General features: G+C 36.8%; 1 protein-coding gene across 9 annotated transcripts in view; it reads left to right on the forward strand.

Annotated features, from left to right (window-relative positions):
- UBR3 (ubiquitin protein ligase E3 component n-recognin 3) overlaps nt 1-24,972 on the forward strand; it is a 109,008-nt gene that overhangs the window by 19,382 nt on the left and 64,654 nt on the right. For 6 of the 9 annotated variants that reach the window (XM_061453074.1, XM_061453014.1, XM_061453021.1 and 3 more), the window contains exons 6-18: nt 2,419-2,485; nt 6,376-6,506; nt 12,212-12,440; nt 16,249-16,428; nt 17,050-17,183; nt 18,644-18,730; nt 19,369-19,434; nt 19,523-19,612; nt 20,442-20,570; nt 20,655-20,707; nt 21,198-21,331; nt 21,895-21,980; nt 23,332-23,473. In XM_061453074.1, coding sequence (XP_061309058.1) covers nt 2,419-2,485; nt 6,376-6,506; nt 12,212-12,440; nt 16,249-16,428; nt 17,050-17,183; nt 18,644-18,730; nt 19,369-19,434; nt 19,523-19,612; nt 20,442-20,570; nt 20,655-20,707; nt 21,198-21,331; nt 21,895-21,980; nt 23,332-23,473 — 1,528 coding nt within the window. Of the gene's footprint in view, nt 1-2,418; nt 2,486-3,828; nt 3,934-6,375; nt 6,507-12,211; nt 12,441-16,248; nt 16,429-17,049; nt 17,184-18,643; nt 18,731-19,368; nt 19,435-19,522; nt 19,613-20,441; nt 20,571-20,654; nt 20,708-21,197; nt 21,332-21,894; nt 21,981-23,331; nt 23,474-24,972 lie in introns of those variants that run through there. The other 3 variants (XM_061453056.1, XM_061453071.1, XM_061453064.1) reach the window with 2 other exon arrangements.

Here is a 24,972-nt window from a genome sequence, read left to right on the forward strand (position 1 = left end):
CTACAAATTAGAGCAGTGCTTCTGCAGGGTACTAAACAGCTTGAAAAGTTTGCATAGTTTGATATTTAGTTTCACTTCCACAATAGTAGATAGTTCTAAGATAAAAATAAATCTGAAGGATTGATTTATCCTGAGATTGTTAGAGGTTGTTCCTCCCCCACCAGTAGTATAGGCTTACTTGCGCTCTATTTCTTAAATAGTTTGTGTTACATCCTGTAGTATTTTGTAGAGAACTTGCTATTAATTTCTTTTGTTAGCTTTTCTTTCTCATATTTTCCTTTTGTGCAAAAGGAGAAAAGAAGTCCTGTCTAAACCTGTCCTCCTACTTAAGAAATTTTTACGTTCCGAGGAATCACTTTTACTACAGTGACAAATAAACCTTTTTTTGATATGTCTTTTTGGCTGCCCTTGTAGTTTACTCAGCACTGAATGCTGTATTACTCAGTTAATATACTTGTTGGCTCCAATTGCTGTTTAATGTAATCATACAAAAATCAATGTATGGTATATAATATTTGAAGTTTATTATTTGTGTTTACAACAGATATGGCGCAACATATTGTTAAATATTGTTGGCATATTGTTAAATATTATGTTAAGTAAACCTACATAGATCTTTGCTGTTATGCAGGTATATTTAGACAGCATTGTCCAATGGGTAAAAATAAGGTGTTTTGCTTACCTATTCTCTTACTCTTTATCCTTGGGCTTGTCAGACACTATGTGACCTAGCACTCTCAATCTCAATGCTGTCAAAACTCCTGCACTGACATTAAGATGTAATCCTACCTTACTTAAGCAATGGAAGCCAACTGTCTAACATTATGGAGGGGAAAAAAAGAGTTATCAAGAAAGCATTTCTCATAAGTCACTCAATTTTTCTTCTTTTTATTGAAATCACTTCAAAAGTTGTGATAAAGACTTAGATGTTTACATTTTTCTCCTACTGCATTTTATTTGCCAGAGCAGTGATGTTGGAGGCTAGAATCAAACACATTAATCACAAATTGTATACACAAATGCACTGTTTTCTGGTTAAGGCCCATCTAGCAATTCTCTGGATTAACTGAGGCTGCTGAAGCAGTCTTGAGACTTCCAGCTATCAGCTTTCTAGCTACAGGAATTTAGACGCCTCTTCTTCAGGGCAGGAGACTTACGTTGCAGAGTCTTGTAGTGTATCAGCAGGTCTGATGTTTGCTTTAGAGTACTTGGCCCCCCTGATGGGGGAGTGGGCAGTGGCAACATCTTGAGAATTGTCTGGCTCCCAATTGAAGTACAAAAGTTGCATGTGTTCACAAAGACCATAGGACACCTAAGAGTTCAAATGTTTGTCCATCTTAAAATGAATTTTCAGATGGTGGTACTGAAAAAGGGTAGGAAAATTCAGACTTTTCATGAATATGAAACTTTTGGTCAGTCCTTGGATATAAAATATGAATAATCTTTCTTCCCAATGAAGGACAGTAACTTCCTGAGTATCAGGTTATCATTGTAGTGAAGTTTGGTTGTAAAATAGGACATTTGCTAAGAGGAGAATGGCATTGATGACTTAGTTTCAGTACTAGATATCTGCATTAATTAACTCCATATTACTCAATATTAGATCCAGTAGGAATCTTTATTTCCACTGTTGCATTAGGACTGTTACCACTGTTGGTAAAGATCCATGCAGCATTTAATATAGTCTTGCAATTCTTTTTTCGCATTCTTTTTTCTTTTTTAACGCCTAGTGTTAGATTTTGTAAAGTGGTGGTGATGATGTTTTTAACTTGCATTTTGTTTTGGAACCTTTACTATTTTGTTTGCAGAGCGCCTTGAAAGCTTCAGATGACAAGTGCCTGCGTAAAGTGTTTGCATTATTCTGTAGGGAACAAGCAATTAGAATTCAGCAATTAGATTTGACCTCTTAAAGGTGTCAAAAATACTTTATTCTTGCATGAAAACTTTTATATTGATTAGAGAATGTATAGCTAAATGCCTATGCTGCCAACTCTAATAGTCAACATGTTGGCTGCTTTTTCTTTTGGGAAACAAAAAACTCCAAACCCTACAGATGAATGAGGTGAAACCTTGGATGTGCAACAGTTAAGATTTTTGTAGCATTAAATGTTTTTGTAGCAATCAGTTTCAGAAATCAAAGCAAGAAACATTACAAAGTTAATTAAATAGATGAAGCTGTCTGAACTTGCAGATAGTAATGTTGCCTGTAGGGGAAAAAAGGCAAATTAAAAAAAAATGTGATTTCTTTTCTATGGAGTTGCATGGAGTCGATTGGTTCCTGTCAACAGTAAAAGTAGTTTTCTGGTGTATTTGGGATTTTCTGTTTTAGCTTGATAGTTAAACCAGAATTTTGAGAGCATACCATCTCTTGGCAATAACATTCTAAATATACCATTATCAATTTTTTAAACTCTTCAGGAGGACCAGGATGGTAGCCAAGGTGTGGGCAAGCGCAAGAGGGTGAAACTAAGCAGCACCACCAAAGGTATTTATAAAGTACTGATCTCAGTTTATCATATTTGCTTTCTGTCTATCTTAAAAATTAACTAGGGATATCTGTTCACTTCCCAAGCACTGGAGTGCTGCATGTGACAGGTGTTAAACACAGCAAAATCTAAAAAAGAGTAGCAAGTGAAATTGTGGTAATTGGCAACTTTCGCTTGAGTGAGTACCACTATCTGGGACTCTGTTTGACCAGTCATTTTGTCACCTTCGTGTCGTAAGTAGACTTCTAAAAATTCATTCCATTTTCACTGCGTGGCTGACAAAGTTGCAGTGCAACTTAGCAAACAAGTTTTTTGATGTATTTGTTCTTAACAATTACTTTTTTCATTACACCCCTGTACAGTATGGATGTATTCTCAGGCAGGCAGGAGTGGTTCTTTTTGGTTCTCGTTGGTCTTCGTCTACTCTTCTAGTGATGTTTAAGAAAAGATACTTGAATCAAGTCCTGTTTGAAACCACTTCATTGTTTTCCTAGATTGAAATTAGTCCTCTGTGCAATTTCTAGTCCAACATGAGCAGCACTTACATTGAGGTCAGAGCAAGTTCAAATTCAATAATGGCCATAGGCTAGAGGCAAGGTAGCCCTATCCTGTGCTGTCCTTGTCAATTTTTGTGCTAAAGTGTTTAGTAATAATATTAAAAATATTATTTTTAGTATTGAAGCACTTTCTGTTTTTGTGGGGGTTTTATTTTGTTGTTTTTAATTATGAGTATGAAGAGACTGATAAAGGCAGAACAAAGAAATTGCAAGTCTAGAGAAAAGAACATTCAGGTAGAAAACCTTCAGGTGAAAGTTGGAATTAAACTTCTGGAAAAGCTTTGAGTTGAAAGTTTGGAACTTGAATTTGAAATGCAAGGTTTCATGAGGTCAGTAAAGAGGTTGGAAGGTGTTGTGAGGAGTATGTGAAAGTAAGATTGTTTCTGGTGGTTTCAGATTGAAGGAAAAAGATTGGGAAGCTGGAAAACCAGCTAATTGGTTTTGCAACAATGGTGTTAAGAGGCAATCTTAGAAATGGTGTGTGAAAGATTGTGACAGAGAATAATAGTGTGGAAGAAGAGGTAGTTTTGGGGAAATGCAGGAAACTTAGAGACATCCAAAGGAAGCTCTCTTACTTGAATTTTTGAGGCAGTTGGATTGTCTAAAAGATAAGCTAGAGTCAGGTAACATAAGAAAAAAAGTTGAGTTTCTCTGATTCATAACTGATTAGGGGAAATAGGCAGGGAGGACGTTCAGGTTTAGAAGGTACCATATCTGAAAACCAGTATCAGCAATGGCATTTCAGGAAAAGGGATACTTTAATTCAACATTTGATTTCCCCCCAGGATTGTAGTCTTCCCCCTCTGAGGCATCCCAATATGGACTGTGCTCATGATGTTGATAGCTTCTAGTATCAGCCCCAGAGGAGGGAGTCTGCCAATGGGGGAAGGGTAAGTATCTGTTTTTATTAAATATTGAATAGTTTTCTGAAGTTTTCAGTATTCATATTTTATGTCCAGTAGGGTATAAAATAAGAGTATGAAAAGAAAATTTTAGAAAACTGAGTATTGAATAAAAACAGATTTACCTTTTCCGTATGAGCAGACTCCCAGTCCCATCATAGGTCTGTAGTGGTACTGTCTTCATAGAGCCTTATTTATATACTGGGGATATCTTAGAATGCAAGACTTGTGTTCTAGAGAGATGTTTGCAGCAATTTCTGGGGTTTTCTGTGGCACTAGGGAAGAACAAAAGGTGTCATTAAAGAAAATAAAGGTTTTATGCTGAGGTTCACTGATACAGATATAAGACTGAGTATTGAGAGGATTTTTATTTTACTCTTTTAAAATCTGCATCCATCTGAAGGACCAGATGTTTAAGGTAATTTTAAACCCACAGGCACTATTGACTTATTTTTAAAAAAATATTATTTGGTGAAAGAAATTCAGACTCATGTGGCACTTTTCACAAGAGCAGGGACATGAGTCCCGGTGTTCTTGGCAAATTTTCCAAGTTGAGTAAGAGCATTCTGCCTACTTAAATTCTGTAGCAAGTATAAGTGTATATATATTCTGTTCCTGCCTGAAACTGCTGCGTAAGGAATTTGGTACGTGCTGTTCAGTTGTGATACATGTCAGAGAAAGGTGCACGTGAGTGACAGATGAGGTGGTGTGCCACTTGTCTCCATGCCTGGTGTTCTTACTCAGTGGTATTTTGCACGTACCTAAACCGGTGCTGCTGTTCTGTGGAAAGAGGACTTCAGTTTGCCTGGCTACCAAGCTTTCACGGGCAGTAAAATCTCTTAAACAATTTCTTAGCAAGAGACAAGGAAGAGAACATAAACAATCATTGTATGTTTGCTGCAATAGGTGATGTGTAATGCTTTACAAACACTTTAAAATCTTTCAGGATTCTGTGAAGGTAATTTTTTATTTCGATGCTTACAGAATGTATTGGATAAAACATATTCTTGTCTTTGTGTGGCTTGCTAGAGTCTTGAGGAGATCCCTGAAATTTAAATTACATGATACTATTTATGATCTTTTGCAATTTCCTGATATGTTTTGGGTTGATTGGTCACTTGACTGGGGAACTCTGACCTTTGGTAATGGTGGAAATTTGAGGTAATTCCTGCTTAAGAAATACTCAAATGCCTATCCTGTTTAGGATAGGCAGGATGCTATCCAGTGCAGTTCCTGAAGCTGTCCTACTACAGAGACGTTTCGGGTCTTTGAGGCTAGATGATGTTCAGCTTAAGTGTTTTTGAATCTCTGCTGATGGGAGCACTTCATATAGTCCCACTGGAATATGGCATTTGGGGGGTGCATGTGCATGTGTGCATGTCCCAGGCCTAGTTGATTTCTAGGTATAAAGGAGCATTATGATAATTGTTTTTCTTTAGTCCTTTTATGTTACAGGAGTGAACAATACCTGTTGTAGTTTTAAATCATAAATAACCTTTTAGAAGAATGATGGTCAAGACTCTTTATATTTTAGTGTATTTTTTTCCAGTGGATTTAATATGATTTATGCTTTGTCAAAGCCAAAGTTTCATGAACAGTTTATTCTAGCAGAGGTCAGTTTGTGCAGCTCTGCAATTGGGAAACTGATGCTTAAAAATGCAGCTGGCAGAATGCAAAGATGGCTTGATTCCTACTTAGGTACCCTACATGGATGTACTGTCAGCATGAGTAGGGGTCAGAGTGAATGGCCAGGAGTTAAATGGGGAAAGATGAGACTCTCTCTTCTGGTACCATCAGGAGCTAGTGCCTGGTTATCTGATTATAGTAATTTTTACGTTTAAAAAAACCCAAACAGCAGGCAACCAACAACTGTGTGGTTGATCAGTCAGAACATATGATGCTTTAAAAATAAGAATAACTGATACATTATTGTTTCCATTTTGCTTGTTTAGAACTTTATAAACAGAACGTAAGTGTTCTTAGGTGATAGAACTCATTACTTAAATTATATTTTGTCGTTTTGCTGTTTTAACTTCAGTTAAATAGTAGTCTGCATGAATAGTTTCAATTAAGTGGCTCTGTAAATATTGTGCATATTGCTGTGATTCATTACAGTTAGTAGAGCTATTAGAGTAAGGTGATGTGGTTCAATGCAAACAATGAAGGCTAGACTCTATGTGGTAGAATTGTACTAAGTACTTTCATTGGCTTCTCTGGGAGGTCCTTTTTATTGTTACAGACTGACACTACAGTGTTGGCCACATTCATTTTCTCAGGGTTTCTTGAGGAAAAAAAAATGTACAGTGTGCACAAAGATGTTCTTAAATTTTTGTTACTGAATTTTATATAAGGCGGTGCAACTACACTATCACTGCTTTTAGTTTTCATGATTATTACATTATACATCCCCTCCTCCAACCTTTTATGCAGATCAATCTATCATGGATGTTTTGAAGCATAAGTGTTTTCTAGAAGAATTATTATTTTGGACAATAAAATATGAGTTTCCACAGAAGATGGTGACTTTCTTACTCAACATGCTGCCGGATCAAGATTATAAGGTACTTGCCTTACTTCATTCAAACTTAAATGTCTTTATTTATTTTCATACTTACTGTGCCTTGCATGAGACCACATATGTTTGTATTTGAGTAATCAGCAGTACAATGCAGATTTTTTTTTTTAATCTTGTTTTGAGTATTCTGTTAGAAGGTCTAAAGTGTATAGTATCTGAAGAGAGGTGTAAGCAAAACAAGATGGATAATTCTGCAGCGGCAGTGTAAATTTTGGTGTAATGGGTCAGTTTTTTCCTTTTTGGCTGTTAGTACTTATTTGCATGTGTTGGACTTTATTTTGGTTTAATTTGCTTTGTAAATTAGGTTTTTTTATCAGTTAAAAGATGTGGACCAGCACTGAATGATTCTGTAGTGTGGTATGACTGGTAAATAATTGTGGCGACTTTGTTCCTGTTGCAGCTGTTGTAGGCAGTGGTTTCTCTGTATAGACCATTACAGTGTGAGTGTTCTTGCTGCAGCTATGCCCTAGGTGCTTTTGGGAGCCTTCCAAGTGCTTCCTTACAGAGTTTTGCAGTTGTCCATACCAAGTGTCTCCTGGCCTGGAGTCATGGATACTGGATGTCATCTTCCTGTTTTAAATCTTGGTGTGCAGCCAGGTTTGGTTGTTTGCTCTACATGTTCCCAAGACCTAGTATACATAGCAGTCAGGCTTAACATTTTGCTCTGATCATGTCATACCTTTAAGCCATGCAAATATTTTGGACCTTCTCGATCCCTGCTGGGGATCTGCAAAGATGAAGAAATCCTAAAGTTCAGGCATGCAGGTTTCTTCAAAGATGTCTGTTTATAATAGGACAGCCCTGTATTCAGGCCCATTAAAACCTTGCTGTGTCAAAGCAAAGGATATGAAGATAACTTGGAAGGAAGAAAAAGATTAGATACAGGCTTTCAGCAATACTCTGTCCAGGTCAAGACAGCATTTTGATTTGGGATGCCAGCACAGATTCATCTTGGTCTCGGATTCAGCTATTACATGAAGAGACATGAGGACTATCTTAACTGATGATCCCTTGCCAAGAAGCTTGGTGTTTGGAGACAGACCCATGTGGACATCCAGTTCCCCTGATCCATTGCCAACTAAACTCCTGCCTGTACTGCTGGTAGCATGCAGAGGAATCTGGTAAGTGTTGCTATGTTTACCTGTTTACTGTACTGTGTAATAACAAATTTTAATGATCATGAGGTCTTCTTTCCTTTGACAATAAGCCACAGTCTTCAGTGGTTTTCTTCATTGTGTTTGTAATTTTTCTTCATTATGTACTGAGAAAAAGAGACCATGTTATATTTAGTTTCTCTACTGGCTGCCACTTTTGTCTGGAAATCAATCTGTCTTGCACCCATCTGTACAGTAATGTTTAATAATTAAATATTTTTTGTTACCCATTTTATGTTGTGTTTGATATAAACAGTTAATTTTTATGTACAAACTTCCTTACTAGCGTTTGAAATCTTCTAGAATCTGTGTTGATTCTAATTGCTGTGGCTAAAAAGTGTTTTTCAGTAGTAAGGAAAGTCAGAGCAGGAAATGTATCACACAGCAATACTCGGGAAGCAACAACACCATTTTTTTCCCAAGATACCTGTGCTTTGTTGCAAAACTGTGTCAGTGATGCATGAATTCTAAACATGTCTATGAGGATTGTGGCTCATTTACAGGGACTGGCTCTGCCTCTTACAAGTGTACAGAGAGAACATACCATTTTGGGATGAATTAGAAGAATGTTTTGTCTTCTAAGCTTCTATTTAGCTTTTATGAAGGAAAAGCTTGAATTCTCAAAACAGTAGGAACACCTGGAGGGATATAGGTAGTTCCAAGTGATCTCTCAGCTCTCTGCTACTTTCTTGCATCCTGACTATACCATTTTTTTTTGTCTCTGCACTTATGCAGTTGGTCTGATTCTTCATGAGCTGATTTAGCTCATTAAATAATTTCCAGTCATGATTTACTGAGCTAAATCAGCATAGTTCTGCTAGGTAGGTTTTCTGATAAACTGAGTAAGCTAGCCAAACACTGAGCGCAGAGTTGGCTATCTGTGTATGTTCTGAAATTGCTTAAATCTCTGGCCTCTGGCCTAAACATCGTAGAGCTGACTGAATCCACCATGCTCTGAGCAGCACTCAGTGAGCCACCAGCAATCTCTGTTGCACAGATTCTTATTTAAATAGGAACACAAACTTCTCTTTTTAGGGTTCCCAGTATCGAAAAGAGGTTTTGAAAGGGGGGGGGGGGCTAAAACCCTGGGTTAACTTCCCCCCCCTCCTGCCTTTTGCATTTGAGAGAGACAGCACATAACAGTGTGGTCTTTGCCTTACAGGATTTGTGCCTGAGGCATCTGTTCCATCACTCTCTGACATTTGAAGCTTTGAAGACTTACAAGTGAAGAAAAAGAAAACAGAAGCTTTTTACCAGAGCTTCCAGGAAAATAGAGGTGTTATGGCATGGACAAGGTTGCTGCAAGAGGAAAAACAACAGACCAGAGAAATAGAACTGACCTTCACGTGACCAAGGAGAAAGCAAAGAAGGGGTTGCCAATAAACAGGAAGCTGATGGAAAAGTGTAGATCATCTAAGAGCAGAGCCCTGCTGAAATCTGGAAAACTGGAAGTAGAGAAATACAGAAGCATCTGGTAGAGAAAATGAATAAACAATTATCAGAAATGCACTGCCTTGTCAGGCACCTCCCATAGTGAGCATTGAGGCAGCTATTATAGCAATAGGACTTCACTAATTCCTGGATATGCTGTTCTGCAGATTCTGTAGAAGAGTTTTTCCAGTGGAAATTTAGTTTTATTATGGCTGTCATCTGGCAGAACTAGCTTTTTCTTTGCATTGAGAAGATAAATATGGGAGATGGAAGTTCTAACTGAAACATGGGGTTGATGCTAGGCTTCTAAAAGTTCTGGGATGGTTGAGTGGCCACCAAGACAAAAGGCCAGATGAAAAAATAACTTTTGTATTTGCATAGGCTAGAAATTTAGAAGCTGCACAAGTTCTTAAGAGAGTTAATTAGTGAAGGTAATTAAATGTACAGAAAACATGCCTTAGGAAGCTACTTCTTGCAAATGGCTGCAAGCTGAGTAAGTATTTGGAAAGACATGTTATGTAAATATATGCATTCTTGCTCCATTCTTCATTTTTCCTTAGTTACATATACAGCTTTGGCCACTCAAAGATAGGATACTGAGCTGGATGGACTGATTTGACCTCTATGGTTATTTTTATATATGGAATGCAGTTTACCACAGTATTTCAGCGTTTTAAATCTGGAAAGAAGTTTAGTGTGTTCCTCTCTGTCCTGGGTTCAGCTGTAGCAGTTATTTTTCTCCGTCATAGTAGCTGGTGCAGTGCTGTGTTTTTTGACTTTAGTCTGAGAACAATGCTGATAACACACCAGTGTTTTTAGTTACTGCTAAATAATGCTTAACCCAATCAAGGACATTTTAGTCTCATGCTTTGCCAGTGTGGGGGGGCACAGGAGCCAGGAGGAAGCAGAGACAGGACACCAGATCCAAACTAGACAAAGGGGTATTCCATACCACAGCTTGAGGTCAGATCACTGCTTGGGTGTGGCTGGGTGTTGGTTGGCGGGTAGTGAGCAACTGTGTTGTGCATCAGTTGTGTTTATTGTTTTATTTTCCTTTTCCTTTTAATTTTATATTCTCTCCCCTTGTTATTTCCCTTATTATTATTATTATTATTATTGTTATTGGTGGTAGCAGTAGTGGGTTTGTATTGTACCTTAGTTACTGGACTGTTCTTATCTCAAGCAGTGGGGTTTACATTCTTTCTATTCTCCTCCCCGTCCCTCTGGGAGCAGGGGTTGGAATAAAAGGGGGAGAGAGTGAGTGGCTGCATGGTTCTGAGTTACCGGCTGGGCTTAAACCACAACACTCAAAATTTGAAAGGTTGGTTGTTTATCTTCAAGGTGAATATAGAAATAATGCTTGTGTATTATGGAATCTCTATAATTATACCATATTGATAGTGAATCTACAATACTATCAGAAATTCGGTATTATCATAGAATAGTTAGGTTTGGAAAGGACCTTAAGATCATCTAGTTCCAACCCCCCTGCCATGGGCAGGGACACCTCACACTACATGAGTGAGGCACAAAAAGTTTTGAGGTGTGCTGACTTTAAATAAATACATCCAAAATTTGTCCTTAGAGGGGGGCCATGTTTTTACAATGATCTTGAGTGTTGTGTTTGACAACTAAAATGTAGTTTCTACATCACAGAATCTAAGAATCCTATCTAAACATTATACAGTGTGAAGAAGTAATACAGAAATAAAGTATACTTCTTTTACTAGCAGCATTAATATGCTAACTTTTTAAAATATCAGGTGTATCATTTGTGTCTGAGACAATATTAATAGCATAAACATCTTAATGCTTGTTTTAAGTGTCATTGCCAGTGATTAAAATAGTATCAAGCTTTAATTTAAAAGAAATCATATAATAGGTTGTTCTGCCTTGGAATACCAGAACAATACTGTATTAACTGTGTAAAAGTATTGAGAATATGTAATTCCAAAAAAGCTTCAGCTGAAAATAATTACCCTTGAGCTGTGTGCCATATGTACAAGACGCTCAATTATTACAGTATTTTCCGTCATTGTGAACCAGCTAAAGGAAGGCAAGTTAAGCTGTGTTGTCATGTCACCATCCTGGTCTGATTTTTGCATGAGCAAATTTATTTTTGAGGATATTTGCTGGAAGAAGCAGTCTTTGTGCCCAAGAGCAGCATTATGGCATCATGATATTTTTGGAAATATTTTCTAAATGAGAATAACATGATAGTGCTATAATAAAAATACGGGAGCACTGGGTCTGAGGCAGGTAAAATGAAGTATTGGTTTGTATGCAGTCTGGTGAAAACACAGCTGCCTGAGGGTGGTTTTAAAATTTCTAATTTTATGCTTATGAAAGGTTAGTACTTCCGAAAGGAAAAGGCAGGGGATTTTAGACTTTGAGCTGAAAATTTTCATCGCCACACAGCTTATATTATCTCTTCTGATGCAGCCAAGCAAGTCCAGATGGTGTTAATTCAGAACTTAAAGTACTAAGTGAGAAATGGTTTCAAAGCTGGCAGATATGCACACAATGTATATGCAGTGCAAAAGGTTGGTTTACAATGAAATTTGAGGCTAATGAAGTGAGACAAGAAATAACCTACATGATATATCTACATGATGTAATTTAAATACATGTAGATTTAGATCTACATATATTGATACATTTAAATACCTGGTTTAAAAATCCCTGAACAGTTGCCTGAAGAATAGCAAAGCAAAGCTTGATATTTTTTTAATATACAGCATATATAATTACTAATTTTTTACATCCTAAAACTTTACTGCTTTCATAGGTATGCTGAGATCTTATATTCCTGATTTCAGCATCTCTGGGTTTTTTAATGTGGAAAGTATAGAATGAGAAGATTAGATTTTGTGATAAGGTAGTAAAATTGGAGGCATAAGTTATCCCTGTCTATAGATTTGTCTTTTCATGTGGACTGTAGAAACTAGACATGGGATATTTAGGCCATCAGTTTTGCTTTGTCATAGCAACTGGTGTTTCCCAGGGTATGCCGATAGTATTTTTGTAAAGGATTATTTTACAATGAAAGAAAGCTGTAATTTTTGCATGGTGCTTGTTAACATAAAAATTTCTTTGTAATTTTCAGATTGCTTTTACAAAAACTTTTGTTCAGCATTATGCTTTTATTATGAAAACACTGAAGAAAAGCCATGAATCCGACACAATGTCTAATAGAATTGTGCATATCAGTGTTCAGTTGTTCAGCAATGAAGAGCTAGCACGTCAAGTAACAGAAGAATGTCAGCTGCTGGATATTATGGTCACTGTTCTGTTATATATGATGGAAAGTTGCCTTATTAAAAGTGAATTGCAAGGTAGGTTGATTTGTTTGTTTGCTTGTTTCCATGAATAAAAAAATTGATCATAGAGGAAATTTAATTGCTTTCTTTGGTAGTCAACCCACCCCCTCAACCTCTTCCCAAAAATGCACAGGATCTAGCAAGATATAGTAGAGGCTGAGTCTTAAAATTCCCTAGAAATACAGTTATCAAGAGCGACACTGATGTTTTATGCTTTGCTTTATAGTGTTTTCTTTTGTAAGACTGTTACACAGTTAAGAATACAAAGGATTATCTTGCAGGTGCTTCATTTGTTGGGTGAAGTGCATAAACATTCTTTGTGAAGCTCATGTTTGAATAAGAAATTATATATGCACCTTGAGACCCTTTATTAATTTAAAAATATTTTCAAGGTATTTCACAAGGTATTTGAAGTATTTACAATTGCTTTAATTCTTCTCACCTGTGCTTGTCTTAATAAAACTTGATAGAGTAGAATGATTTAATACTTTGGTTGACAGAGTGGCAATTTGAATTAGTGTACACTGTTTAACTTTATTAGTGAAAACAGCTGTCCTGTTTCTACCCTCCTTGTTTTAGCTGTCCTTATCTGAAAACGATAGTGTAACAAATCTTGCCAGCTTCTGCTTTTCATGCTCTCATGTACCAGACTGCATACCTCTCAGCTGTCTTTATCCTTGTTTGAATTTGGACATGCTCTCTAGATAGGCTGACTGCTGCTGCCAGCTAGGTACCATCAGCTTCTGCAGGAAATTCTAATTTTTCTTGTCTGAAGTGTCCTTTGTTTCCAAGTCTGTGTATAGCCTAATACAGCACAACTGTACCAAAATGGGAAATCATTGGTCATCTAGTGTCAAGAGTGCCCTCAGCTGCACTTCAGCAGGAAAAATTTTTCTATTGGCCTACATAGATTGCTTTACTGTATTCAGAGGAAAGTGTTGAATCTTTAACAGTTTGTATATGAAGTGACTTTTGCTTGCCATATTGGTGGAATGTAATTTAAAGCACACTTTTAAACATGTACAGAATGTTACTCATTGGTCAGAATGGGATGTTGCTAGCATGGTGGTAAGATTCTGTAATGGATCAGAATTTGCAGCCAAATAGAAAATGGCTGTGACTGTGATTAGCCATTCTCCGAAGAAACTTCCTGGTAATTAATTTTGTAAGCTGGAGCTGGTTTATGAGAAAAGACTTGCCCCTGGAACAGCTATCCCAAGACATGAAGCTACTTGTTTCCGTTCCCCAGCACCAATGATTTTTGTTAGCTAAGTCTCCATAATGGAATCTGTAGAGTGTTCTCAGTGTTTTCACAACTCTTCCTCCTTACTACTTTGTATAGAAGGGGTTGGATATACTGTAAAGTGACAGAAAAAAAATAGTAAAATACTTTATTGGTTTTCCCTCTGCTCTCATATTCTCAGCGTCCTTCTTTTGCAGTTCTGTGTGCTTGTATCTTGTGTTCAGTTCAAGGTATCTCTCGTGATGCTGGAAATAGTAAGAAGTCTGTTAGAACTCTGTGCTAGTGAGATAAATTGTGAAGAATTGTGTTTGTGCAGCTAGTGCAAGCAAGTAGGTCATTTAGTATCTGATTGAGATGAACTTTACAAATCCAGCCAATAGTTAGGTGTAGAAAATATGTTGGAGAGGAACATGGAGAACACGGAGCTGGAATTGTATCTGTTACAGCCGATTTAGTTTGTGTTACAGATCCTAATTGTCTTTTGGATAGCTGACACGTGTTAAAAGTATACAGTTCATGAAGGGTATTTGTGGATGCTAAGAGACAAACTCTTTTCATGAAACAGAGTTGACTTAGGAGCTGTGTTGATACCAACTTTGAAAGTGTTACTAGTTCAGATTACTGCTCTCAAACATGATGTGAAAGGATGAGGAGGAGAAATACGGGTGCAGATGCTAACCCGGCTCCCTAGGAAGATTTATGTCCTTATGATCTTAGAGATTTTTTTCCACTCTTCCAGAATTTTACTACTCCTGAACTTTTTATATGAGAAGAATTTCTATCCCAAGGAAAAAGTTGTTTTGGTAATGGTTCATCCTTTAAAAAAACCCACCTCTTTGACCTTACATTAACCCTGGCTTGTAGAGTGCTCTGGATAAGAAGCAATGCCACTGCCAGTTTGAAGTATTGCTGGATTTGTCTTACCCATACTCAGGCAGAGAATCAGCAGCATGTAACTGTTGGCTCTTTGAAGAGTCCTTCGGTGGGTTCAAGCAAAGACAGCTGAGATGTTACCCTGTTCTTCGACAGGCTGTGTGAGCATATGGGAACCAGGCCATTCAGCAACAAGACCTAGTTTCCTTTCTTCACAGATGTACCACATAACAAGAGAGATGAAAGAGTATTTGATCAACTGTGGCAGAGAAGTTTGAGAAGCTCTGCAGAGCACTTCTGGGTTCCTGTTCCTTCCAGTGCTTCAGTGTAATAGACTGGAGTCAGTCTTAAGACCTGGAGCTCTGTATTAACTTATGGTAACAAGGAGGTATCTATTCACTGTTGTGTGCAACTCAGGCAGTGTGTTTTTCAGGATGAAATCTCATTCATTTTTCAGACTGTGCTGTGCTCTTGGGAAGTAAAACTTCTCAAGATCAAAATATTGTATGAGTTCAAGTTAGAAAACTGTTGGTATAATAGGTAAGAGGGGAATTTGGTTTTGTAGTTTTTTGTTTTGTTGGTTGTTGTTTTGTTTTGGGTTGGTTTTTCTTTTCCGCTGCTACCAGTAAACTAAACCCAGGACACAACAAAATAGAGAAAGAGGGGAAAAAGAAGTATTTTCTTCAGTAGTCACAACAAAGGACAGGAAAAAAAGCTTTCATATATACCAAAAGGAGCCACTTCAGATACAGATGTGCCTCATCAGCTGGAGACTGGAGTTTCTTAATAACAGTCCTTTAGCTGTGCCTGTGCTGTAGTTATGACCCTTTCACTGTGTAAAGAGTAACTGCAAGAGTCCTTCAGTGTATTTCAGCTGGGCAAAAGCCATCCCCGGGGCTGATCATCAGATGCAAGATTCTTGCTTCTGTTCACTTAAAATAGAATAGCAATTGACAGATAGGTGCTGGAAGATACTTTCTCTTGGACTGTGAATTTGGGACCAGTCCTGTTACCCTTCTGGTCTTTGCAGGGGTCCCTCTTATGAAAATCAAATAAAGAGATTTGTTTGGCAGCCATGGAGAATGTACTTCTGTGCTTTGGGGGGAGGAAAGATACCTACTCCCTGCACCACCCATGTCTTCTCTTCTTTTGGGAACCTTGTTCTGCCCTAGTCTCTGGAAGGCTGCATAAACACTCTTTGAGTTCCAGCTTCAGAGTGGAAATGCTTTTCTCTGCTCTCCTTCTCAGACTTAACATGCCAGTATAGGTTTCGATACTGGATTCTTGTCTGGATGCTGTCAGGTGCTTCTTGCTGGAAGCATGGCAAATTCAAAATGCGTTTCAGATGTTCGTAATAGGAATTGTATTGCTTGGTCTTTTTATGCTTCTTGCAAGTATTCAAAGAAGGCATAGCTGTGATGGTTTTACTAACGCACTGCTTTTCCAGGGTTGCAGTGTTCAAAGTCTGTGTGTCTCCTACTGAGTAGATCCGTGTTTCTCATCTGTGATGAGAAAACAGCCTCAGGTACCACAGAACAACCACTCTTCTTTTCTGCAGTTTTCTCTCTGTGTGTCTGATCACAATGTTACATTAAATCCTAATTGTTATTTTTTTGCATTATGTGGTATAATAACTTTATTTAAAAACTACAAGAAGAAAAATAAATACTTTTTCTTTTTTTCTTTTTTCTTTTTTTGTGAATCTAGATGAAGAAAATAGTTTACATGTTGTGGTAAATTGTGGGGAAGCACTACTGAAGAATAATACTTACTGGCCCCTGGTTAGTGATTTTATAAACATACTTTCACACCAAAGTGTGGCAAAGAAATTTTTGGAAGATCATGGCCTTCTGGTAACATGGATGAATTTTGTATCATTCTTTCAAGGTATGTGACTTTGATAATCAGTACTACTACAAGGATCTTAAGACAGCTTAATGTATGCAGTAGCAAAATCCTTACAGTGACCTGTATGTAAATATGTAAGTCATTAGTATTCTTATAAGTCTGTATTCCTGCAAGGGAAGAGTATATTCTAGAAAGCAGGTAGACTTGAAAATGATCTAATGGATGTTTGTCTTGTGTGGACTAGTTAAAGAGCAATTGCATCACACTTGACTGAGATGCATGGTGTCAGAATTCTCAGGTTGTATTTAAAGGGCAAATCATAATTTGTGCTAGAGGTGTTTTACTGGTGAAGTTCTAAATTTAAATATTTGGTAAATTAATCTGTGCATGTTAATGTCATCTGAACATCAAGGACTGCAGTTACTAGCCAGCTGAGAGCTGTTTCTCTTTTCTGCTCTATTTCTGTTCAAACTTTGATGCTTGTTCTCATACTTTATCCATTATTCTACTGCTAGATGGGATAGCTTGTTACACTTTGTGGGTTGTTGTTTTTTTTTTTTTGTCTTATGGTGCGTGTGAATGCGTAATACTGAAGATAATGCATTCCACTTATCTCTAGTTCAATATTTTAGTTGTATAACTCTGCTTAAATCTGTGAAGGTATGAATTTAAATAAACGCGAATTAAATGAGCATGTGGAGTTTGAATCACAGACATACTATGCTGCCTTTGCTGCTGAGCTGGAAGCCTGTGCGCAGCCAATGTGGGGTCTTCTGTCACACTGCAAAGTTAGGGTAAGACCAACATTTCTCTGTCATTATTCTTAGTTTTATTCATGGCTTACTCTAGGCTTGTTGAACGTGAAAGGTCTGTCTTTTTTTATGTTTGGAAGGACTTGTTTTTTGCTGTCTTTTTCTACCAAATATACTGTGATCAACTGGAACCCTGTGTATAGTGACTATAGAATTCGTGCTTGTACCTGATATATTGTCTCCAGAACTGGGACTACAAGTTCAGGATGTGTACAGTCATTCTGTATGACTGTATATATGGAATAATGGGATAAATGTCTCTGAGTCATTCCATCTTTGTTTAGTGGAAAAGGAGATATATGTCATCCTAATGAGATTATAATGTTGATTATGTCTGTGAATAGGTGCTCTGTTATGATTGGTGATGCAGTTTTTATGGGTCTGTGGTGTTTTACTAACAACCTGACATGAAAGCCTCATAGATTCTCACATCTCACGGTCTCCTAACTAAAACAAAGAGTTGCTACCATTTGCTAGACTGTAAGTTATATTAAGTTATAGTAAAAATCCACTAGCTTACAGGAATACTTAACAGGTGAAAAAACTTCTTATTGGTTATTTTTTACGAAATCAATACTTATCTTTGAAATTAGCTTTTTAAGATACAGTTTAAATCGGGCAGTTGCAAAAGCCTTTCCGTTATGTAAGTTATACTGACACATTATGAATGTATCAAGTTAAAAGTTTAAACTGTCTTTTGAAAACTGAATTACAACTTTAGCTTTTTGAAGCATTGCTTCTTTTTAGCTTAGGATTGGAAAGGGTCTGCCTTTTAAAACCTGTATGATTCCTTGCTCCATCTGTCTGCTTGTCGGTTGTGTTTTCACCACCATATTTGAATCTTTTGTTCTTTCTCAGTAAATCTGAAAGTGTTTTAGAAATTCCATAGTTTAATGTACTTGTTTAGTGAAACCTGATGGGTGGGAAGAGATTCCAGTTTGCGTTCCACAGGAGAGCAGATCCTGGCCGCCATAGAGGGTGGAGCAGCAGGATGGGAGTGTGGCTGTTGTATTTCCTGATGAGAAAGGTGTCTGAGCCAGTCAGCACTTGCACAGTGTCTGGCTGGCTAAAGCACTGCTGGCTTTTGCTTAAGAAATGCGTCATGCATATCCTAAGACTGTGAGGCAGGTCTGGAGTCTTATGTTTAGGGGGAAGGGAAGCTTAAAGGAAAAGTCCATTAAGAAGTCAGGCTTTGTAAGTTCAGCTCACTGTGTATTTTAGCTCCCACACAGCCTTCCCTTCTTCATATCACTGCTTTTCTCCTGGAGGACAATGTATAGTTCTAGTCTTGAAATACAATTTCATGATTTAATCTGAAATATATTACAGTTTTTAGGGCACTGTTAGAGAGTTATATGATACAATCATTTTTAATAGAAAAACAATGATGCTTTCTTAAAACAGTTTTGGCTCATGTGGTACACTGGTTTCTCTTACTGCAGGAAACACAGGAATACACACGAAATGTTGTCAGATATTGCCTTGAAGCACTTCAGGACTGGTTTGATGCTATCAACTTCGTAGATGAGGTAAATATCCCTAGTGAATTTAAGTGAAGTACTGTGAAAATCTGATTAAACTTCAGAGGTGATACACTCCCTACTTTCTCATCACCCTCTTAAATTAAATCATAGTTCTAGGTACTGAATAAAAAAGGATTGCCATGCTGAAATTAGAGTTTGTAGTTAATATTTACAATGTTATGTCCTACGATTGTTTCTTGTAGGTTCTTGGTAATTTAGATTTGCTGATGCTAGCTTAAACAGTGAGTCTTAAAAGCATTATCATTCATGTACCAGTGTATCATGCTTAAAAGCATGTATCATTCATGTTCCAGTGAATGAGCTGAAGCAATGGCAAAACAGAAGTCCTCTTCTAATATGGTAGTGGGAGGCAGTTTTGCCACTTTAACAAGTGATACTCAATCAGAGTAGTGTAGTTACCTACTGGGGATTTAGTAAGCGATTAACTGCAGTTGTTTCACTAAGGAAATTTATGAATCATTAGGAAGTGCAGGGAATGAACTAATATGAAGTTAGTGGAAACTAGGACCATGAAATGTAGACATGCAAGATACTGTTCTTGGTGGTTGTGAAAAATCACTTGTAGGTGTGTGGTTTTTTTCTTTTTAATGTATGATATTAAAATATCTTTATTTTGCTTTCAGCCAGCTCCTAACCAAGTTACTTTTCATTTGCCATTGCACCGTTACTTTGCCATGTTTTTAAGTAAGGTAAGCACATGTTTTAGTCATGCAGATGGTGGAAATTCCCTGTTGAGTGTGATTGTTCAGTACAGTGTATGCTTGCTTTTGTTTCTAGGCCGTCAAATGCCAAGAACTAGATCTGGATACAATCTTGCCAGATCAGGAGATGCTGATGAAACTAATGATTCACCCACTTCAGATTCAGGTATGGGCAGACTTCTGACTTTGCAGGTGTAGAGATATACAACAAAAAATAATTGCTGTCTGATTCTTTTAATCCCAGTCACTTAAACATATTTGTAAGTATTTAACAAGGGCTAGTATGTCTTAATTGGGGAATATCAAAATAAGCAATATGTGACAATAACATCTAGAATATACTGAGTAGTTAGGATTTTTTTTTCCTTATTTCCAAAATTAAATATGTGGTGTTAATTATCATACTCTGACAAGTATGATAATAATACTCACTATAGCACTTTCAAAAGTTTAAGGAGAAAGTTTACTGACCCTTTGAAAACATGGCATTACATGTTTATGGAATAGCTACCAAAGGAGTGCAAGTTGAGAAGAAACCTGAAGCTGAAAATTTCCTATCTTAAATTGAAAATGAGTTCAGGAATGGATGCACCCTACAACTTTTCTAAAATTTACGATTTGTATTTATTTGTATGTCAGTGGTAATGAGCAGTATTTGTAATCACTGCTTTTACATCTAACTTTTTTGCCTTCATTTTTGGTGTACTTTTCAACATTTTAATAAATGCATAAATCACTTCATTGGCTTTGATAACTTTTGTTGTCTGAAATATGCTTTTATATGAAAGTATAGTATGTGTTTCATAAACTTGCAGTGGTTCCTCTTCATCCCTCACTCTCCAGAAGTATGCTGGTATAAAAAAGGTGTATGTATGAAGATGTAGTGTGTATGTATCTATAGGTGCAATAATATATTGATGATTTGCTAATGTTGACCTAAATAGCTGAATATTCTTGAAATATTTGTAACAACTTATTTTATTTTCCCTCAACAGGCAAGTCTTTCTGAAATTCACAGCAATATGTGGGTTAGAAATGGTCTACAAATTAAAGGGCAGGCCATGACTTACGTGCAGTCTCATTTCTGCAATTCAATGATTGATCCTGATATTTATCTGCTACAAGTAAGTTACATTTTCTGAGAAGCCAAGCCAATGCTTGTTTACAAATGAACTACTGAATCAAATGGATTTATTCTCTTTCCACAGGTCTGTGCCTCTAGGCTGGACCCGGATTATTTTATTTCATCTGTTTTCGAAAGGTAGGGTTAAAAGATGAATGTTCTTGTTCAGTGTTGTGCGAGCTGTTGACTAATTTATGCCATGTGAGAGAAAAGTTGCATAGCTGGGACACATCTTCAGTGGTGCAACTCTGCCTAGTCAAAACTAACACTTAAGGGCTCTACCGAAAGAAGTATCTCAAGGTGTATCCTTGTTTTTATATGGGATTGGCTTTTGATTCTGGATAAAACTGTTTGAGAACAGATTTATTTGCTTTAGCTTTTATATATTCATAAATATATAGGTATTTTCCTGTGGAATAAATATCACCATGGCACATTCCATAGTTAAACAAAAAATCCAAATTTAAAAAAAGAGGGTTTTCTTGTATGTTTGTATTACGCATTGCATTATGCATTTCATTTTGTATTAATTACGGGTTGCTGAATGAATGGAATCCCGAGTTTATTGTTACATTTCATATTGGTGTTTTAATGTTGGAGAATGATGACTTCAGTCTTTCCTGTGTAGATTTAAGGTGGTAGATCTCTTAACGATGGCATCACAGCATCAAAATACAGTCCTTGATTCAGAGCATGAAAGGTCAATGTTGGAAGGAGCCTTAACGTTTTTGGTCCTTCTGTTAAGTCTTCGTTTACATTTAGGTAAGAATTGCTGCTTTAGGAGTACTTGTATGTAAGTAACGTGCCTGTTTATATTCAACATTTAGTAGCTACCATGAAGCTGATTAATCACATAGTAACTTAAAGCATTTGATACTTGGTTTCACTTTTGCCACTTCCTGAATTACTGTGAGGGTGGTGAGACACAGTGGAACAGGATGCCCAGAGAAGCTGTGGCTGCCTCATCTGTGGCAGTGCTCAGGACCACGTTGGTTGAGGCTTGGAGCAACCTGCTCTAGTGGAAGGTGTTCCTGCCCATGGCAAGGGGGTTGGAACTAGATGATCTTTAAGGTCCCTTCTAACCCAAACGATTCTATGATAATACATAGAAATGTGGGGAAAAAAACTTTAATACAAGTGGGCAATTTATATATGTGATCATCCTTTTCAGAAAGACAGCAGGTTTACTTTGTGCCTGTCTTTCCTGACTGAGAATTTGTTAATGTTTGTATCAAGTTTAACTTGCATTTAATGATAAACATGTAGCTGAATGTGTGTTTTAAAATCATGTTATTTTAATGGCTTTTAAAATTTTACCCTTCTAGGAATGACAGATGATGAGATCCTCAGAGCAGAGATGGTTGCCCAGCTCTGTATGAATGACAGGACACACAGTTCATTATTGGATCTTATATCCTTGGAATATATTAATTAATGTGCACATATGAGAATGACAGATACCTGGATAATAGTAGGATTTTTGAGCTTAAAACATGTTTTCAGCTTATGTAGTTATAAAAAAATCACGTGAAGGTGTGTTTGCATGTACTTATCAGCAAAGGCATTTGCTCCAACTTTGTTTTTTCTTGCAAAATATGCAGTAGATTGTAATAGTTTTAATATTGATCCAAAATGCTGAACTGCTGTTTTTATTATTTTTTAAACAGTACAGAAGTCTTTTAGGTGTGAGGTGATAAGTCTGTTTTCCAATAGTATTTTTTAAAGTTTAGCCAAGCATAACCTTTATCTGGTTATGATTTGAGCTTTCGTTTATTGCTAATTTTATGACAGTATAAAAAGCAGCCACTCTATGCTATATTGGTGTTTGCTATCAATAGCTAAAAATGCAAATAATAGCAATTCTGAATGCTGCTTTGAAATGAGAGGGAAATGTGTATGTCATGGGGGAAGCATCTTACTTGAAGAACAGGAAAATCTAGTAAGTCTTTCTGCACAGTGAAATATGGTTCATGTTCCCAAACAGTTGAATGCAAATGCTCAGGTCTTAACTGCTATCAGTGTATTAGGCTTTGTAGGCAAATTAAATGGCTTGTGGTGATTGTCCAAAAGAGCCCAGGGATAAGCAGCGCAAAATACTAGGAATTTATAAAGATGGGAAAGAAGATAGTTAAAAATGTTATAAAAATTATTATTGCAATACCACTTAGTGACTCGATCACTTAAGTATGTAAAATAAGCAGATCACTTAAAGTGATTCACTTAACTATGTAAAATAAGTAAATAATTTCTACAAGCAATCACGTTTCCTTATTTGTAATTGCTGCTTGTGATTTGGGGTAATGCCTGTAGGTCACTTGAGTGTTGCTCCCAAAAATGAGAAATAGCCAATTCAAAATGGAGAATTACTTAGTGTGTTTATGGATCCCAAACTATTTACTGCACTTGGCTGTAAATGTAAAATATTCTTGCTATGAAGAGAGCCAAAGTGTTAGTAAATAAGGGCAAGTATAAAAAATTTATATATACTACAGATAGCAGTTCTTATTTCTCATTTAATACTTCTCTTCAGCCAAGCATGTAGCAATTGGCTTGCTTTAAAAAGTTTAGTGCTTAAGAGGCATTGATTCACTTCACTAATAGTTATTGTTCTGTAGCAGCTGGAGCATACAGACCTCTTGTGGTAAACACAGAGCACTGCCGAAACATAGCCTCTGAAATGAGTGACTGAAATTGTTAAGAGGGGAGTAAGATGCTGTGTACTGCAACTAAGTTAACTTTGCTTTCCTTAACACAAACATTACATTCCAGAAAACCCCAATCCTAAAAGTGGTATTATTCCAGGAAGCTTAAGCTTTGAATCGGTCTTGTCAGCAGTTGCTGATTTTAAAGCTCCTGTTTTTGAACCTGGAGGTTCTATGCAACAAGGAATGTATACACCTAAAGGTACAGTAATCAGTATCCTCTTGTAAAATACTGGGTGGTAAGATGCTTATCCAGAGGTTTCTTTTTTAGGAAAACAAACAAGTAGAAAAGCCCAACTGATGAATAAAAACCCTGCCTCACCTTCCTCACAAAAACCCCAAACTACCACCACCAAAACCCCACAAAACTTGTTTGACTTTTTCATGATTTTCTGTCTCTTCTTGAAAAGCACTGCTAAAGACTGTTGGTAGGTTTTAATAATTTTATTTTGATCTAGAGTGAAAAGGAGCATCTCGTGTTCCTCGAGTACCCTTAGAAAACAAGGGAAATAAAGGAGAACTGAAAAATTGTTATTTATATTTCACTGGTCTGCATATGTCATTACTCATGGGATTTAAAAAAGTCTGATTTACATTCTTCAGTCTACAACTGTTAGCACTAGTGAGGTGTCAGTTGCAAAGATATACTGTCTGTGAACTCTGCATTTTCATTAATAAAGGTACCATGATATATAATTCATTCTTTTGCATTGCTTAACTGTCTTGGTATACTGTAACATTTTTCCTAGTCAATAGTGAGGGTCTAGAGCAAAGTTCAAGGTGGACAGATTACAGAATATTGTTCTGTAATTCTACAACGCATACAGCACAAAAATGACAAGTTTCGTCTCCCAGTCAACTCATCATCTAAATCGGACTTGACACAATATTGGTATATCGAAGGAGAGGAAAAACTTAGCAACTCAGTGTTCCATTACTGTTTCCTGTCACTGAGCAGATAAGCCTGTAGGAATTTGAAATGCTCCATGTGTTCTGGTTGTGCTTCAGCTCATGGCAAAGCTGAAGAGGGATTAACTCCTTCCTCCCCTGTGTACCTCCCTTGAGAACTAGAAGGGTTTGGTCTGACAATCTTGAAACCATTTGGTTTGTAGGCTGTGTTCTTTTGTGGATTTTGTTGTTGTTAGTACAGTATTAGTTCTCAAATTAACTTGTTTGCTATTTTTTTGTACTGGTAAATTGATGAGTCAGCCAAGCTCTCACTTTGTACACAAATGAGCAACCAGTGAGGTAATTTTTTGAAACTTCACTTTTGGGAATTAATTTGTTCTAGTTCCTTGATGTGTAATTAGGCAGCTTAACACCTATGTATTTAAAATAAGTTTATTTTAATGTAATGTAAACTGTGTTTCCTTATGTGATGTCTGTTTTTTTCTTGAGCTTGTGACATGCTGGTCTTTTTGTGTGAAGGAAAAAAAATGAGATTGATAGTCAATTATAAAATGTTAGGGAGCATTATAGTTGGTTTTGGTTGGTTGGTTTTGGTTTTGAGTTTTGGGTTTTTCTCTTTATTTTTGTATTTGGGTTCTTTTAACATATTTTACCTCTAGAATAGGTTGTTTATCTTAATGTGTTTTGGGTTTTTTTTTTAAGTATCTCATCTATGGCAGTGAATACTGAAGTGATTTGTAACACTATGTAAAATCTCTTTTTCTTACGGTAATACAAAACTGAAAGAGCTTC

The sequence above is a fragment of the Pezoporus flaviventris genome, unplaced genomic scaffold, assembly GCF_033815535.1.
Source record: "Pezoporus flaviventris isolate CSIRO_AGI_PZ_B2104156 unplaced genomic scaffold, CSIRO_AGI_Pfla_v1 ptg000001l, whole genome shotgun sequence".
Classification (NCBI taxonomy): domain Eukaryota; kingdom Metazoa; phylum Chordata; class Aves; order Psittaciformes; family Psittacidae; genus Pezoporus; species Pezoporus flaviventris.